The sequence below is a fragment of the Misgurnus anguillicaudatus genome, chromosome 16, assembly GCF_027580225.2.
Source record: "Misgurnus anguillicaudatus chromosome 16, ASM2758022v2, whole genome shotgun sequence".
NCBI classification, from domain to species: domain Eukaryota; kingdom Metazoa; phylum Chordata; class Actinopteri; order Cypriniformes; family Cobitidae; genus Misgurnus; species Misgurnus anguillicaudatus.
Genome location: NC_073352.2, coordinates 14,458,675 through 14,478,449, shown reverse-complemented (window position 1 = coordinate 14,478,449; position 19,775 = coordinate 14,458,675). Strand labels below are relative to the sequence as shown.

The following is a 19,775-nucleotide window of genomic DNA, read 5'->3' as shown; positions in this document are numbered from 1 at the left end:
ATTTAAATTGCAGTTTCAATGCAGCTTCAAAGGGCTCTAAACGCTCCCAACCGAGGCATATGGATCTTATCTAGCAAAAAAATCATCATTTTTGCCACCAAAAAAGTACTTTTAAATCACGACTTCTTGTCTTGCACTAGCAGTGTGACTCGTCCAGCGCGACCGTACGTATTACGTAATCACTTTGAAAGGTCACACATTATATATGTAAAACGCACACTTGCAGACTATTTTAAACAATAAACTGACACAAAGACATTAAATAGTATCATTCCACATACAACAACGTCGGAACGGTCCTCTTTCTCCACACTTGTGAACACTGGAGTAATAGTTTCGCATACATTATGTGTGACTTTCCGACGTGATTACATAATACGTAAGGTCACGCTGGTGCGTCACATGGTTAGTTTCAAACTGCAATGAAACTGTGAACTGTGAGTTATATTGAAAGAAATGGTGAAATGTCTTCCTCAAAAACCTTATTTTTTTCTCAACTGAACAAAGAAAGAAAGACTTAAACATCTTGGATGACATGGGGTGAGTAAATTATCAGAATAGATTTTTAAAAAGTGGAAAATTTTGTTAACAACTCTTTTTTTGTATTCCATGACCCTTTAACATCAGTAAATGTATGCGTGAAATATTAATAAGCAATGTTGATCTTTAATCTTGGTTCATGTTTGTTCATTGTGCATTAATTAATGTTAACAGATACAACTTTTAATTTTAGAAATGTTTTAGTACAATAAGTGAATGAGACCCACATCAGCTAAGATAAATAAATGCTGTACTGTTCATTGTTAGTTCATGTTATCCAATGCACTGTAAAAAAATTGCTGCTTTAGATATTTTTGTTGAATTAACTCAGATTTTCAAGTCATTTCAGCTTACTACTATTGACTAGAGATGAGTTGTTATAGCTACAGATGAGTTGTTATAACTTATAAAATATAGTTGAAAAAGTCAACTTAATTTTTTAAGTTGTAGCAACTTATCTTTAGTCAAGATAAATAATAGTAAGTTGACATGACTTGTAAATCTGAGTTGATTTAACAGCGTGCATTAATTAATACAATACAGTACACATTTATTTAAATGTTAAAGGGATAGTTCACTCAAAAATGAAAATTCTGACATCATTTACTCATCCTCATGTTGTTCTAAACCTGTATGAATTTCTTTTTTTCTGATAAACACAAAAGAAGATATTTTAAGAAATGATGGTAAACACACAGCATACTGTATAGTGTCCATTGACTTCCATAGTAGAAAAAAATATTTTGGAAGTATTGTGATAAATGATGAAGAAAATATATTGATAAACGATGGTAAACACATCAGTACACATTAAATTCCGTCATAGTTTTTTATTCCTACTATGGAAGTTAATGGACACTATCTGTTGTGTGTTTACCATCATTTCTCAAAATATATTTTTTTGTGTTCATCAGAAAAAAGAAATTCAGGTTTAGAACAACATGAGGATGAGTAAATTATGAATTTTCAGTTTTGGGTGAACTATCTATCCCTTTAAATGCTTTTGCACATATTATGCATGAACTACCTTTTCATGAAAACGTAAGACGGACTGTAGGGTGTATTATAAGACATTATAAAACGTACATAACGGCTTCATCAAGTTTTGTATTTTTGCACATTTCATATTTGATCCGAATAAATTTTTTCCTCAACACATGCTGGCCCATGTACACAATAAGTCCCTTTGGCAGAGAGGCAGAGCGCAGCATGGATCTTGTAGCACTCTCTGTGTTATTATCATGATCAGTGCTGATTGCTGATTGTTATGGTGTTTTCACCTCTCGTCTATTCAGCCCATGCTGCGTGTTTGGCCAGTGCTGATTGTGTTGATGCTAACACCCCCCCACCCACCCCTCCTCTTACCTTCCTAATGGAGTAGAGGCCTGAACACAGAAGAGCAGATGAGAGCCGCAGCCCCACAAGACATAATGAACGCCGAACAATCAAGACCATCAGTCTACGGGAGAGACAAAAAATCAAAAATGTCAAGTAGCCGTATGAGTACAGCATGCACAATCTTTCCTTCCTCTGAAAACAGCTTCAGTTTCCTTTTCCTCTCATTCCCATCTTAAATCGCATGGCGAGAGGGACGTTTGGAAAGATAATGCATCAGGTTCTTGTTCTTTGAACGTTTGAGTGGCAGCGTGGAGACTATTTTAATTTATATATTTATTTCCAGAACAGACACCGAATGGGATCTTTTATTTGTTGCTTGTTTTTAATCAAAGCCAACAAAAGGAAAGACAGTGGAGAGAGTTTGACCCGCTGTGTTCGGGGGAACAACCTCTTTCTGTGGTCACTTTGTCCTTGATTTTCTGTTATTTGTGTTGCTGTTTTAATCTCAGCCAAGTCAATAATATTCTTTGTTGTCTGAAAATGGCGTGTCGGAAAAAGCTCTCTTTCTTTTGTTGAAATTACCTGCCTGTGACTTCTCTCTCCTCGGTACTTGGGGATGAAGTAATCATTAAATGTTGTTTTCTGGCTGCAATTACTTTCCATCGCATTGGGTCAAAAGCAGCATGGATAGAGAAGAGAGCGAGGTGCGGTGGAGTGGGGTGTGCGTTAGGAAAGAAGCGGACACGGAAAAGTTCGATACTTAAGTGACAGCGGTGACATTTCTTTTTCAAGCTTAAATGTGTTATTTTTATAAAACGAACTTAAGTTTTTGAAGAGTTCAGAAAATGTCAAGTTGGTCATTTAACAGTTTTAACATTTCATTGTTAAATCTTCCACCCCATCACATTCCTTAAAGACATTCTTTGAAATGTTACAGAAATGAAAAAATCCATCACCACCCGTTTCACTGAGTGACTTGCACAGCATGTGGGCCTTGTCGAGAGCCCGGCTGATATACGTACCGCAGCAAAGACCTGCAAACTCTTCATTGTTATTCAGCCATTGTGGCTGCTATAATTAAACAAATCATTTTCCCATTGCTGCAATGTGAAATATGCACCTTGATTTTAACTCTGTTGAGATGCTGTCAGCAGACTCTGCCCTGTGGAGAGAGCAGAAATATTTTACACAAGCCAGTTCATGAAATATATACACTTGAAATTGGTGCTTAATAGTATCAAAAGTAATCATAGGGGAACCATTTTTAGCACTAAAGAGCACCTATATAACACCTTTGTAGGACCATAAGTGGTGCTAAAGCATGACTATAGCACCACTTATGCTTCAACATAGCACAATATGGTTCTAGACAGGTGCTTCACAGGTTCTACACTCAAAAAAATTGTTTGTTCATTCAACATAATTGAATTAAGGAAAACTTTTCCACGAAATTAGTTTTGGTTTGTACAACAAGAATACAATGGGCCCTATTTTAACGTTCTGAAACGCAAGTGCGAAGCGCAAAGCGCAAGTGACTTTGTGGGCGGATCTTGGGCACTGTTGCTATTTTCCCTGCGGGAGAAATAACTCTTGCGCCAGGCGCAAATCAATAAGGGGTTGGTCTGAAGTAGGTTCATTATTCATAGGTGTGGTTTGGGCGTAACGTCAAATAAACCAATCAGAACGCTATCCAACATTCCCTTTAAACGCAAGGGCGCAAGTTCCATGGCAAGTCCCTAGTTTTTTTTTTTGGTCAGTGGCGCAATTGTTTTTTGAAACTGCAAAATAGCATCAGGGATGGTTTGTGCCGGAACACGCCTCCTTTTTTGCGCTGAACCGCCCAGGGAGCGCAAGTTCACTCCCTAGTTTGGCGACGTGCGTCTGTGTAGGGAAAAACCCGCTGTGCGCCGGTGCAAAATACGAATGATACATGCGTCACTGACAAAGTCAATTGCGCTGGGTGCAAGATAGGGCCCAATAAGTTAATTTAAACAAATAATCTTTTATTGCACCAACTTAATAAATATATTTTTATTGGTCAAAAAAATCTTGTTCAATAAACTTAATTCAGTTAAGGAAAACTTTTCCACACAATTAATTCTGGTCTGTTCAACAAAGACAAAACAAGTTCATTCAAGCAAAAAAGTCTAGTTTAACCAATTGTCAGTTTCTATATAATACTAATTAGCAAAAGCACATGTTAGCATGCTAATGACACATTGGATGAACATGTGAGAAGAGATTGATCTTCAAACAGGCATTAACACAGTTAAAGAAGTACGTACGTCACATCCACAACTTAACCACAAGCACCACTCTTCCGCACGATGGTAACCAAACAATTTGTAAAAATATAACACAAACTCTTCTAAATTAATAAGATAAACCAACATTAAACACTATAAAGTCTTTCTCTTTACCTAAAAATGCATAAAATAACACTCAATTAAAAAAATTACTCTCCAAAGGCAGTTGCATGCAAAGCATGCTGGGAAATACAGATTCACGGCCCAGTAAGTAATAGCAACAAAAATCATTAATGTGGTCCCAATATAAAATGAATAAGTTCATGTAATTTTTAAAAATTTAAGCAGATTGAACATTATAAAAATAGGTTGAGACAAAAAAAATAAAAAATTGTATTAAGTAAGAAAGTAGAAATAATTTTTTTTTTTTGAGTGTACATAGGTGGTGTTTAGCACAAAAAATGGTTCCTCTAAGATTATGAGCTACTGAACTACTTTTAGTGCTATTTAGCACCATTTTTTAAGTGTTGCATCCCAGTAAAGCCACTGAGGTTTTTATTTCACACAGATTTGGTAAATTAGATGTGGTTTCAAAAGGCTATGAAAATGGGTTTAAATAAATTAAGCCATATCGAAGAATTTAGAAAAACTTCCCAATTCTTTCCAAGCCAGCAAATTTAATTGTGCACAATAAACATTATAACTGAACAATTAAAAAAAGTATTTACAGATTTCAGTAACAAAGACTAGTTGTTGTTGTGCTAAACCTGTAATGTATGACAACATTTTTAGAGAGTGTGAATGCTATACTGTGTAGGCTTGCGTATTGTGAATATGCCCGTGTTGCAAACTATATCTGCCGTGCAGGTGTGAAAGATGATAAACAAGTAGGGTATTGGGAAGATACAAGACTGAACAATTGCCAGGCAAAGTTGATGCATTCGCATTCAAGTTGCTCCTTTTACTGCGAAGGAAAATATCCATCTTTTGTGCCAGACTTTCATTCGAATACTGGAACCGAACATGTGCTGCCCTGAAGTTTAGCATGGCGCAGTAACAGATGGTCGGATGTGTGCTTTACGTATTTGGGGGGGCCATTATTCAAAAACATACTCCGTTGTCTGCTGGACCCCAGAGCAACTCAGCTGTGCTATAGTGAATTACAGCTTCCTTCAAAATTGTCATGCTGTTCCCAACAAGGGTATTTTACATCATGTGCTGTGTATGAAATTCCACAGCTCTTCATTTTTCAAATTTCAATCAAGTCATTAATTACACTGATTAACACACTGAAATGTTTATCAAAATTGTTGATGTAATAAATTTGATTTATTGTATAAATGTTTTGCAGAAATTAAGGATGAGTGATTCAAAACACGTGCTTAATAATGAAATATGTGCATTCATGTTAGTTTCTTACTTTTTTTTAACTATCTGTGTAAAATAGTTTTGAGGTACCTCCCTTGCACTTTAAAAATAGGCAAGTGATAAATTAGGATATTTCCTACATTGTAAACAGTGGAAAAAAACTTTTTTAAAATACTTCAGTAAATTTCATGTAAACAATTTAAGCATTTTCAACTTAAAATGTTCACTGAAAGTGAACTGAAGATTTTTTTTAGGTGTTACCAATTGAAGTGTTTTTTTAAAGGGGACATATCATGAAAATCTGACTTTTTCAATTGGGTCCCCAGTGCTATCAACCAAGAAAATGTGAAAAAGATCAACCCAGTAACTTAGTTTTGGTAAACCATTCTCTGCAAACATGTGAAAAATAGGTCATTGAAATTTGGCTCCCCTTGTGATGTCAGAAGGGGATAATACCGCCTCTTAATCTGCACTATCCAACACGGCACTTCCATTTAGTGCAGAGATCAGCTCATTTACATATTAAAGGACACACCCAAAAACGAGACATTTTTCTCACACCTACAAAGTGTCAATTTTAACATGATATTATAAATTGTCTATATGGTATTTTGAGCTAAAACTTCACATGTACTCTGGGGACACCAAAGATTTTGTATTATCTTAAAAAAGTCTTGTGAAATGTGCCCTTTAAGTTAGTCCAACTTTCACTTTTACAATGTATTTAAGACTTGTTTTTTTTTTTTACAAAAACAATTCAATTCAATTAGGTTCTTTGTCACGTACACAGTAACACACCTATACAACTTGGAGTGAAATGGTCAGCTAAACTTAGATTATGCAAGCAATAGAAAGAGCTAATAAAATTCAAAAGAGCTATACGCATTATAATAATGAAATGCATACAGTTAATATTACAGTAGCAATGTAAAAAAAATGGAATCTAAACAGAATATACATGTATATGCATGCGTAAAAAATAGAATTCAGAATTAAAGGAGGAATCTGAGTTAAAAAAACAATTAAAAAAACATTATATGCAAAATGTAAACAGGATATTGTCTTATATGCAGGAAATGATATGCATAAATGTTAAGGAAGCAGTGCGAAGCTCAAGTGTAATTCAATATTTAGTATAAAAATACATAAAGATCTTAAAAATGCAGTCTAACGGTCATCTTTGTTATTTGCTTTTAATCACAAATAAGGAACAGGCTGTGTACATGGTTACACCAAACTAACATTGATTTGACATTTTGTAAATGAAGACTTCTAAATGATATGAAGTTTTTCTAAAAAATATTTAGCGAGGTTTAGCAACTTGAGGATCTCAAAAAGTCTCAGAGCTCTCGAGTGCATAAAACACACTTTATGGCTCCATGCATTCTGGAATTTCCTTAAAATATTGCAGTCTCCGGAGTGTTGCATGCCCCTGGCCTCCGGTTGTAATTTATTTTTGCGATGCATGTCACAGTTTACATCCCACTGTACATTTGTACATTCGGGACTTCATGAATATATAATAGCAAAGAGCGGAACGAAATCATATGGATCTCCTCTGCAAAAGTAAAAGTGTAAATCACTCATAAGCAGCGATGAAATATGAGAGTGCTGTTGGAGTGCGGCTGGTGATGAAATGCATCTAGCCTGCAGTAAGTGGCCTTTCCCTGATTCATGAGAATGAAAAGTGGGGCTCTTATTTCACCTGATGGTTGTGTCCAACCCTTGAGTGAAAAATGGCATCTTTCCCCTTGTAAAACACCCATGGGGTTAAATAGCTCCATTATTATTAATGACCATCCTTTTGCCAATCTAGATGTAAAGTCAGAGTGGGTGTGTAATGAAATGATAAAGTCAGAGTAATTACAAACTCAATTATTATCTTTCACATGTCATTTTATGGATTAGTTTGGAGCTTGTGCCCTTTATTCATTTATATTGCATGCATATTTCCGCATATGCTTGCATGTTCACAGATGCACATCCGCAGTACTCCAAAATATTTATTGGAAACCCTCTCCTTATTTTATATGGAGTGGTGCTGCTAGCATGCTGTCAAATGGTAAAACTCTAATCATATCTTTAACTTAGCATAGATATTCTGTCTTGTCTTGGTCTTTTTCTTCCCACCATGGGTTTCAACTCCACTGACATCAAGAGCGCCAATTAAATGCATGTAAAAACTGCATACATGGCTGAAATGATACTAAACTTTGATCAAATATGCCACAGCGTGCCCCCACTGTGGATATGTTTTGGCTCAGTGAACTTTATTAGAACTCATTACTTGATCATTTGCATTTCTAAAACACAACTCTTAAACTTATACAGTGCTTTGAGATCTTGTCAAACCCTCATTTGTGCTATTCAACAAAGACTGAGATTTTTTTCTTTTATTTGTGCACCAAATGCAATAAGCTACACTGAAGGGTAGCTTTAAAAATATGAAATTAAACATATTGCTGATAAAAATATAAAGATGATATTATAGTGTATAAAGTACTTAATACAAAAACGAACAATAGTAATAAATAAATAAATAATAACACAAGGATCATACCGTAATACAAAAAATTTCTGAAACAATTTCTAAAATATTTCCAATACTAAATATTTTTTGTCTTTTTTATTTTATACAGTAAAACTGTCAAAAATGATAAAATTGTCAAAAAATTGTCCTACACTGTCACAGGGGCAGTACCCCTTAAAAAGGTCCTTAAAAAAATTAATCATTTCGGTACCAATATCTATACATTGGGGTACTAATATGCACTCTTTTGGGTGAGTATGTACCTCAGAGGTACTAGCATGAACACTATGGGCCCTATCTTGCACCCAGCGCAATTGACTTTGTCAGTGACGCATGTATCATTCGTATTTTGCACCGGCGACAGCTGGGTTTTCCCTTCACAGACGCACGTCGGCAAACTAGGGAATGAACTTGCGCTCCCTGGGCAGTTCAGCACAAAAAAGGAGGCGTGTTCCGGCGCAAACCATCCCTGATGCTATTTTGCAGTTTCAAAAAACAATTGCGCCACTGACCAGAAAAAAATAGTTTAAAGTCAGTGTCGCGTTGCGCGTTGTTCATTATGCTATTTTAAGGGCGCATGCTTGACCATAATGTATAGCGTGCACAATGCGCACACACTTTGCTTATCTAATCTACACAGATGCAACAGTTATTTTTGCAAATCATAAATTGTTACAATAAAAAAGATTAACACATGAGATAAGGGAAATCATTGTGATGAGCATTGTGGTGATAGTTTTTATTTATTGTGTGGCTGCGTTAAAAAATTATCATGCAAATAACGATTAAAATATTTTCATAAGTTTGTTGTGTGGCTGTATTACGTTTAGTTCATGTAAATAATAATTAAAATGTTTTCATAAGAAACCTTAATGTATGTGAACTTGATTTGTAAGTGTACTTTGGGGTTGGACTGCTTGCGTTTCTTGGCTTTCAGCGGTGAGGGTGGACACAGCGATGTCCTCTGCTGGCGTCAGGTCCTGTGTAAAGGCAGATCCACCTCCCGTTACACGGCGTGGCCGATTTATGCTGGCAAGCTTGGGATTCCCCGTCTCCTGACATCATTGTAGAGCTTGCGGCGCAACGTCCTGGGGACGCCAGCTGATGAGACAATTGTGGCTATTTCCTCTCACGCCTGTTTAATCGACGCTGATTTGGGCGGGTTTCTCCCATCCCCATACAAAACAACTTCTCCGTCTTTGACTGCTCTTACAAGAACGTCGGTCTCCTCGGCTGTGAACCGCTCCTGGCGTGCGCTTGGTAAATCCGTCATAATAATAGTAACCCACCATGGAACTTGCGCACTTGCGTTTAAAGGGAATGTTGGATGACGTTCTGATTGGTTTATTTGACGTTACGCCCAAACCACACCTATGAATATTGAACCTACTTCAGACCAACCCCTTATTGGTTTGCGCCTGGAGTTATATCTTCCATCGGGAAAATAGCAACAGCGCCCAAGATCCGCCCACAAAGTCACTTGCGCTTTGCGCTTCGCACTTGCGTTTCAGATCGTTAAAATAGGGTCCTATGTGTGAAAATATACTTTTTGAAGTTGTACTGCCCCGGTGGCTCTGGATCTTTTTTCTGACAGTGTACAGTAACACTGACTTTTCCATCTTGTCAACAGTTAGCAAGAGTATCTCAGTGGATCACATGCTACAGTTTTTTCACTCCTACATTTAGTCAGTGCCTTACGTTGCCGCTCATTAACTTTTCTTACATCGCTGGACGTGCCCACATTGCGTCACCAAGGGTCACCGTAAATCACGTTGCCTGTAATCGCCACCTCTCAGTGAAAATGACTTACTTCGGGCCGCTTTGTTGCAACAGATCGCTGTCAGTGCGTACGCCCCCTTTGAAACCCGTAATATACTTTTGAAGCAAAATTACATTTAGTTCATTAAAATTCAAAGCAGAATTCCCTCTTGTGACATAAAGCCCACCGCTTCATGCAGAAACATGCTGTAGGTGGTACCAAGCCTGATTTCTTAAGCTCTACAGTCGAACAGATAATGTTTAGACAGGAGGGTGAGCGAGAGAGAGAGATGATGTTCTATATTTATGCAATTAGCCCACTAATTGGTAGTAATGGGTTTGCACATGCTAACATAATGACTTGAGTAATCATCTCTGTGGCATTCTTGATGTAAATCCCATCAAGATATATTCAGGTCGTGCTGCTTTGCTTAACAGCCCTGTCACAAACTGTCATTTGTGCGTGTTGTCTCTCTTCAGCCTGTCCTTGTATTGTAAGCTAAGTTTTATTCTGGTTTCTGTGTTGGATGCTATGATGAAGGCCCACTAAGGTATAGCGTACATATGGGACCTGAAGGACAGAGGCTTCATTCATAAAAACTTTGTTGTCGACCCCATTAACTCCATAAGTGGCCTTGGTTCATGTCCAGAAATGTTGTGTATAGTTGATTGTGCCTACTTGTTTTAGTATTTTTCTTGGTAATGCCATATGTTACATCCTAAGCTAGTCTTTATTGCTTGTGTTAATTGTTTGTTTTCACGAACACTACAGGAGTCATTCTTGTTGTTATGTTTTTTTCCCTAAGGAGTGTAGATGTCACATTTAACAAACTCCACAATGTTTAGCTTTCAGTACTCGCTTTCCAATGTGTTAAGTTTGTGGGTTAAAAAAAGACTAACACCTTTTTCTTGGGAAAGTTAAACTTGGTTGTTTGAACAAAAAACAAGGCAATTGCGGTGTAAAATGGGAGCTATCTGAATACCGGCATGCGGGCTGATCTCTGACAACAGCGTCGGACAGTGTTTGCAAGGGAAGATTGAAAATATCTTAAAGCAGTCACAACCGCTGTAATTACAAGTCTGAATCAACAGAGGCCAGAATCAATAACCACCATTTTGGCCATTTTGTAAAATGTTTCAATCTGCAGACAATTTGCTTTAAATGTGAGCTGTTATTAGAACCCCTATTACTCTCGGAGTAAATAGGTCTGACGTTTTAAGAGTACATTTAGTGATAATGTAAATAATCATTTAGCCCACAAAGCATTCAATTGTGCAGAGCCATCAGTAGGAGATCTTTGTGACAGAATTAAAAATATTTTACCCCCAAAAGCGAGGTTTTCCGACAAGCATTTATGCGTGTCGAGACCGGAGCGCGTGGGGTCTGATTCTTTTTTAAAAGCTCAACGGGAGAGTAGCGATTCTCCAGGAATACAAAAAGCACTTAAACAACATCAGAGCGAGTCTTTGCCGCCGGCTGGCGAAAGCATTCAGCGCTGTCATACACATCAGTCAAGCTATACCAGTCCCTGTGGAGGAGAAACTGATATGGACTACATCTTTGGAGCTGTTTAATGTGAAATATCACATGCAAAAAATAGTAGCTCTCCTGGCTGTTGACATTGTGCCGCTGACAGCTCGTACTGTGCCTTTCCAAAGCACCGTGCTACTCCAAAGCACCTTTCACATATAATGTAATTACACACACACAAGCTTCACTGTTTGTGCTGATTACCCGCGACACACACACACACACACGCACGCGCGCTGCTGCCAGGCTGACAATGCCTGAATGATTCTGAGTTGGGCTGCTACATGCGCCCGCATGCATGAATCTTTCCACAGTGGCATGATGCGCTTGGTCCTCAAAAGAACAATGGCTCGAAAAGACACCTCCAATTTTCTAAGCAGCTCTGGGCTGATTTACAACAGGCTCAGAGAGCGACCCGGCCAAGACTCATTCTGCTTGCTCAGAGAGTGAGTGAGCAGCATCATTTTTCCTTAATGAAGTTAGTGACCCTTTGAAAGGTGACACGTTTACCGCTCCACTGATTTATGCACTGATGCTCTGAGGCAAACTGTAGCAGTGCACACCAGAAGGATATGACCACATGGCTCTCTCTCTCTATCTATCTATATTTTTCTCCTGCTTTATCTGTCTTAGTTTTCTGTCTGTCTGTCTGTCTGTCTGTCTACATGTCTATCTCTCTACCTATCTACATGCCTATCTGTCTGTCTGTCTACATGTCTATCTGTTTACCTGTCTGTATGTCTGTCTGTCTGTATCTGTCTACATGTCTGTCTGTCTGCCTTTCTGTACTTGTCTATTTATGTATCTGTCTGTCTGTCTACATGTCTATCTGTCTGTATGTCTCTATGTTTGTATATGTCTACATGTCTATCTATCTACATGTCTGTCTGTCTGTATATCTGCCTTTCTGAACCTGTCTATTTATTTATCTATCTGTCTGTCTGTCTGTATCTGTCTACATGTCTATCTATCTACATGTCTGTCTGTCTGTATGTCTGCCTTTCTGAACCTGTCTTTTTATTTATCTATCTGTCTGTCTGTCTGTATCTGTATCTGTCTACATGTCTATCTATCTACATGTCTGTCGGTCTGCCTTTCTGTGCCTATTTATTTATTTATCTGTCTGTCTGTCTGTCTACATGTCTACCTACTGTATCTACCTATGTACCACATAGAAACACATTAGATTTTTTACTAACTTATCTATCTGTCTACACGTCTACCTATCTACATATGCATCTGTCTTTCTGTCTGTCTGCCTGCATTTCTGTACCTGTCTATTTATTTATTTATCTGTCTGTCTGTCTGTCTGTCTGTCTACATGTCTACCTATCTACCTATGTACCAGTTTGTCTGTCTGTCTGCCTGCATTTCTGTATCTGTCTATGTATTTGTCTGTCTGTCTGCTTGTCTGTCTGTCTGTCTACCTATCTACATATGTAATAGTCTCTCTGTCCGTCCGTCCGTCCGTCTGCCTGATTTTCTGTACCGGTCAATTTATTTATTTATCTGTCTGCATTTGTCTCTCTACATGTCTACCAATGTACCAGTCTGTCTCTCTGTCCGCCTGCATTTCTGTACCTGTCTATTTATTTATCTGTCTGTCTGTCTGTCTGTCTGTCTGTCTCTGTCTGTCTGTATGCCTGCCTTTCTGTACCAATCTATTTATTTATCTGTCTGTCTGTCTGTCTGTCTGCCTGTGTCTGTCTACATGTCTACCTATGTACCTTTCTTTCTGTCTATTTATTTATATGTCTGTCTGTCTGTCTGTCTGTCTTTCTATGGCCACATAAAAACACACTAGAGTTTTGCTTACTTATCTATTATGTCTGTCTGTCTGTATCTCTACATGTCTTCCTATCTACCTATGTACGTGTCTGTCTGTCTGTTTGTCTTTTTGTACCTGTTTATTTATCTGTCTATCTTTTAAATGTTGAAATGTTTTGTTTAAAAACTGTTATTGTTGTATTATTTTTCTTTCATAGACATTGAGGGAACATGTCTCACCAATATTATTGGGTTACAGAAATAAATAATTTTTTTTGTGACCCTGTCTGTGAAATCCAGGCTAAAGTCTCATGATCTAATTATAAGATTAGGAACATCAACGATCAATGATTTCACTCATTGATTTCACACTGATTTCAATATTTGACATGGACTTACACAGTTAATATTAAATATATCAAGGTTGTATTTTCACAAAATGTTCTTTACATTATGTAGGATGATTTTATATAGATAATAGTAAATCACAGGCAGGGTTATATTTATGATACTGTGTTGTTTTTTATGATTCGAAGAGAAATACAGAACACAAGAAATCGTTAACTATAATGGCTCATGCTAGAAAATAAAAATAACCCATGCATGCTAAACATGTAGTGCAGGAAAATCAGACCTAGTCCCTTTCAATTATTTCTAACATCTTTACTTATGCAAATATGCTAAATTATTTCTACATGACAGCTTGGAGTGGAAGCCTGCAGGAGCAAAGTGATGTTCAGGCAGGGGTTTCTTTTTTTTTTTTTTGCTGGGTGAAGATATACATACGACACTGCGAGGCTGCTGGTTGCGTCCGCAAGCGCTGTTTTACATTCTAATTATTGGAGTTGACAGCTTTTATGACTGGGGCTCAATAGGGAGGCCTTTTCTTGGCACATCTCACATGTGATGTCAAAGCAGGTTTAATGAGATAAGAAAGTTTGAGTTCTGTACTTTACCGTTTCTTTTTAGTTCACCTGAATAGCATTCTTTATCGCATTCTTCTCACAGCTATGCTTAACATGTTTCATATGTGTCAAATATGCTAACAAGTGTGTGATATGAATTACAATACCGTGGTTTCGTTCAAGTTCCTTTTGATTAATCTTTATTGACTGGTTTAGTAAGGTGCGCCACATTGACAGTGATTAAAATAAACTATGTTTTTTAGCCTTTCCTTAATTCTTCAATCGTAAAAAGCCAATCTCGGATACAAACAAAAGAGGGTTTTTTGTAAAGATTTAATTAAGCCACAGGGAATTCACTGCATATTGTAGGTAAACACTTAGGACAATGGGGATACCATTTAAATTAAAAGAACTGGTGTTGTTTTTCCATTATAAGATGAATTAAGGATTTATCACTGCCTTTCATGTTTCTAAAAAGCTTACATGTCTCTTTCAGATAGCTGCAACTTTATCCTATGGGCCTTTTGTGCAATCCAAATGCTTTAACAATGGCTAAACATTGCATTGATTTTGTCTTCTGCATTCAGTTTCTAACTGAGCCTCTGCATTTGTCGTTTCATCATCCACAGCTATCGAAGTCAACCTGCAAAAGGCTCTCGCCGAGGCTTCGGAGACCTGCACCCAGGAATGTCTGATCTTGGGTCATTCTGACAGTTGCTGGATGCCTCCAGCGTTGACCCAGTTCCAGACGTCAGGTGCCGCCACTCTGCCCTCATTCGGTTTTCAACAAAGCTGGATGCGGGGGACCATGGCTGATGGACGCCACACCCTCGGCAGGTCAGTGCCCAAAGATGACCTGGACAAAGGGAGCAACCGGCCCCAATTCTACAACACTCTCGACAGACACTGCAGCAAGAAAGAGGATCCTGTAAAGGTCATCCCTCTAGCCAGCTTTTCCGCTACGTCCAGCCCCCAGACGTCTGTGAGTGGAGGTTCCTCAGCTTTTATGAGTGAGCATCAGCTGTAGATACGCCACGTCGGTACGAGCACCCGCCATGGTTAGCGCGAATAGCTGACAGATTCTGATGACTATTAGCATCTGTCGCAACTTTCACAACAGTGATGTGATGTTTTTGAAAAGCGAAGGACAGAAGCTTTCGATATCCTCCATGAAACTGAGTACATGTACAGTAGACAAATGGTAGATATAGACCAAAGTAGCTCAACAACAACAACAAAAAATCAAGTAAAAAATGGTGTATGTGTCTATTTGTTAGTGACAGATTAGTGGCAAAAGCTTTATTGTGGATCAAATGGGATGATTTGTTTGCTTTTGGCGTCTCTTGAATGCAACTTGATATAGTGAATTACTTTAAAGTGTATGCTACTGAAAGACGTAATTGTATCCGTTTACATGCACGCCAATATTCCAGTCGGCTATAGATTTTTAATTATCAAATTGAAATTCCCAACGTAATACGGTTTATTATTTGCGTACTGCTTTCAATTGGTGCTCACTACCAGCGATCGTTGTTTTCCTTGTCCTTTACACGTAAATACGGACACACTTGTAAAAGAAACAATAAAAGTTAATTCCCAGTAAAACTTAGACCCTGAACCACATCCTGGAATATTATGATGCATGTAAACGTAGTCGATAAGGTTAAGTGTTTATGTGGTAACGCTGGGTGACTGCAATATTTCTTTGGCTTAAGTGAGGTGCATCGATTCTAGCTGCATTTTCTAGCTGAGTCACTTTTATTTTATTCGGGTGATATTCCGGTTTCTTCCCCTAAATGTGCTGCTTTTACAGCTAAGCCTAAAATTTGCCTTGCTCAGTGTTAACACACAGAAACTTTCTTTTTAAATGAGGGGTTTTCTTCTTAAACTTCGACGCTGGCTTTGTCCCCCTCATGTGTTTAGAGCCATCCTCTGATGTTCAGTATGTTGGTAGCGTCCGTGCATCTGACACCCTTTCTCTCCCATTATAAGCAGCCCACTTGTTTTTAACATTATCTCATTAGCTGTGTCTGGGAAGGCACAGACATGGCTAAAAAGACATCCTTTGTTTTTTATCTCCACTATATCATCTTTTCCTCTTGATATATACAATTTATGCGCCATAATAAGTGCTATGAGAATCTCCCAATAGTATAATTACTTTGATCAGTAATCACTGCACTGGCTATAGAGGCAGAACACTGCTTTATTATAGTATAATTGGCTACTTGTGTGTGCGCGCGTGTGTGTGTGCTTATTACTTAAATGGTGCGTGTTTCTTTTATAAACCTATGAAAGCATAAGCATTCACGTGATTTATATACAGTATAATGATGTCAAAGAAACAGCCTTAAGATTTAGATGTGCATTGTGTGAATGAAACCACTTCAAGATGTAAAGGTTTGCATACGGTAATGCGTATTCCCAGCATCACGTTATCCCACAAAGCTGAGAAACCAGTGCAAATTTAATTCGGGTTTCCTTGCTATATTCTGATGACACAGAAATATTTGCGCCAGTGATCCAAAAAATTACTTCACTATAAGATAGTGAACACGGCAGCGGTAGGAAGTTTGCTTGCGGTGTGCCACAGCGCGACGTGTTGCTCTTTGATGCGAGACAACTGACAATCACCCCAGCAGATGTTCCCTCAACAAAAATCTCGAAGACTTTCTTCATTATGATAAATAATTGCAATGTGGGACTCTATCGAGGGAAGCAGGCCATGCCCCAGTTGTCCGCTAGCTGTGACACTATCGTTCGGACAAGATTATTTGGTGACTGCGAAAAGATGTTGACTGAACTCGCCCCCGTCCAATCTATAAGGTCTGATAGACTTGGCCCTGGTGTCCGTGTTGCAAAATCTCTGCTCCTGTTCATTTTATCACATCACAGAAAGTGCAAAGTTACAAAATGGATTTCAAAGCTTCCAATAATTAAAGAGATGGGCTTTCTGAAGAAGCCAGCAAAGTAATTCTGTTTGTGTATTCAGAAGTCCTTTACATGTTTAAAGATTGACATACTTGAAGATAAACATTTACTGAAGTCACGTCTGAATAGTGGAGCAGCTATATTAGTGCCAAAGCTTTACTAAGTAAAGAGACAAAAAGATACGTGTGCGAGGGAGAAATAATAAAAGGGAACGAAAACAAGAACATAAATAAATGCATAAAAGGCCTCTATGCATGGTTAATCTACCCCCTAGCACTTTTGTACTTTTCTAAAAAGTCCGTTCCCCAATCTATTATGTAAACAACCTTGGTAATGAGGTATTTCTTTTCCTTTGATATTTTTTATATGTTTTGATTTCGATATTACATAGCTGGAAAATATTATGACAGCTCTTTTCGGTAGTGACGCATCTACATTTGCATGTGGTTCTAGTTGACCTCTGCCGCCTGCTCGTGTTGCGTGTTCACTTCAGTCCTGCTCTGACACTAAACAGTAGCTTTGTGCTGTCATCCGGTCATCTCCCTCGGGTTACGTAATAGTTCGGATCTTACGCTGATGGGAATGAAAGATCAAAATGGCAGCACTGTTTTAGCACATTAACACACAAATCAAACCAGTTCTCATCATTATCATAAAAAACACTGAAAGTGTACATAAAGATATACTTAACAGTAACCCCGGGAAATGAATTTTAACAGACCATATATGTAAACAAATGGAAATGTGGTTTATATTTACTAAAAAAAAGTTCAATTTATCTATAAAAGACAACCATGGTGAAATTTATGAGAGGACAATCTCTGTTGTAATGTATTTTAAACATATGCATACTGTATATTATTATTATTATATGTGTGTGAGCGTGTGTTTGTGTGTGCGCATGTATACTGGCATCAATCTGGCTAGATAATGTACTATGTACACACTGCGTATCTTGTACAGAACCTGAAAAGAAAACGAAACTGCTGATATATTAAATCTGCTTGTGATTTAAACATCATTTGCTGTATTTCACATTTACTTTTTTGCAGGTGAGCTTATGAGCCAACAGTTGAAAAACAACTCAAGTGACGTATATCTTGACATACCCCTGTAATATACGTTTAAAAAAAGAACAGGCTCATTTACATTTGGTGTAATGGTTTTCTTGTCTTGAACTTTTTCTTGAACCATTAAATATTGTGTCTCTTTAGAACCTCTGTTGTGTGTCCTGTCATTAAAAAACTTGTCTTTCATCCCTTTTTCTCAAACGAGGTGACGTAGGTTAAGAATGGTTGAGAATACTAACAAAGAAGAAGAAAGAAACACAGTTCGGTTATGAACCTCCTCGACCAGCCTCCATTAGGAAAACCGAACGACTTGCATACAAAACACAAGAGTCTATTTGCAGAAAATGCAGAGGGAACTCTGATTAAGTCTGTCTGCACCGACAATAGCAGTTACGCGGCTGTTAAAGGCATTGATTCAGTAGGAGGTGGGATTCCTAAACGCATCTGAGAGATTTTAGTAAAAAGGGAAGAGGCCACCTAGGTGGTTTCAAGAATAATTGGTGAGTCTGGGCATATAAACGCCATTATCTGCCTTGCAAATGTGCTAGTACTGCAGCTAAACCCAAAGACAGAGGGCGGGGGTCCGAAGGAAGCCTGGAAAACCAAGTGAATAAAGACTTTCCAAGCAAGTCTGTATCGGTGGCGTCTCGGGTGATTCTGGGCCCTGGTGGGGCGAGTAACAGTAATATATTACGGAAGCATTCGCAGCTTTCTCTGCACAGCGGGTAGATGGTCGCGTGACTCTCGATTAGTGCAGCGATGGCAATCTGTCGGATAAACTGATCGGTGGGACTCTTCTCAGCAAAGACTCACCACTATTATTCCTCACTTGGCCTAAATATGCTTATTTGGTTTGCTTTTTCAGCTTGTTTTACATTTTGGACAATGAAGTGTACACACTGTGCACGTGTGCTTACATACTGTATATACACTGTAAAATGATTTGTTGGTTCAACTTAGAAAAGTAACTTACCTGGTTAAGACATTTTTAGTTTATTAAATTGAAAAATATTAGTTGGCTTAAAAAAGTTGTGTCAACGTATATTTTATTAAGGTGAATTATCTTAAAATTTTAAGGCAACCTAACCCTAATTTTTTTATGTTGTACCAACTTTTTTATAGATTAAAGGTAATCTCAATTATCCTTCCTTTCTCTAATTCCTTTCCCTATACTGCAATAAAATTATGGTTTAAAGAGCACCAATTGTCCAATTTTACGATTTCCTTTCGTGTGTAAGTGTTAATGATATGCAAAAGGTACAAACCCCAAGGTAAACGATGATGCGAGTTATTGTCTCCAATGTAAATCTCTTTTCTTGGACTACAACAAACACATGGATTGTAGGCAACAGTTTACTTCCTGAGATTAGTGATGTACACAAGACTGACATTATTATCATTTCTCCCGCTTCAGACTCACAGCCTGTAAGTTAACTCCTGTTAGCATTGCGTTGTGACCGAATCTTTCAAACATTGTAAGGAGCGTCACATTTATGGCTGGCGTCAGATGTATTCAGGCCAATCACAACGTACAGGTTAGCTGGCCAATCAGGGACAGTTTTGTACAAAATCTGTGTGTTCCAGGAAGACAAGTAAAACTGGAGCTAAAAAAATGTAAGGTATGTGGAAAATAATGTGTACAATGCGAACACATTGTATTATACCAAATACACAAAATAATGTTGTTTTTAAGCAATGAAATAAGTGCTCTTTAACTTATTCCCCGCCAGTCATTTTTTGAAAAGTTGCCCGCCAGCATTTTTTGTGATCAGAATTTTCTTTTAAAAATAT

General features: G+C 37.9%; 1 protein-coding gene across 3 annotated transcripts in view; it reads left to right on the top strand.

The window, feature by feature from the left end:
- Positions 1–18,119, top strand: part of pcdh11 (protocadherin 11) — a 198,847-nt gene extending 180,728 nt beyond the window's left edge. For all 3 annotated transcript variants that reach the window (XM_073854157.1, XM_055177980.2, XM_055177979.2), the window contains one exon: positions 14,613–18,119. In XM_073854157.1, coding sequence (XP_073710258.1) covers positions 14,613–15,010 — 398 coding nt within the window. In that variant the 3' untranslated portion in view covers positions 15,011–18,119. The remainder of the gene's footprint in view (positions 1–14,612) is intronic.
- Positions 18,120–19,775: the final 1,656 nt, after the last annotated feature.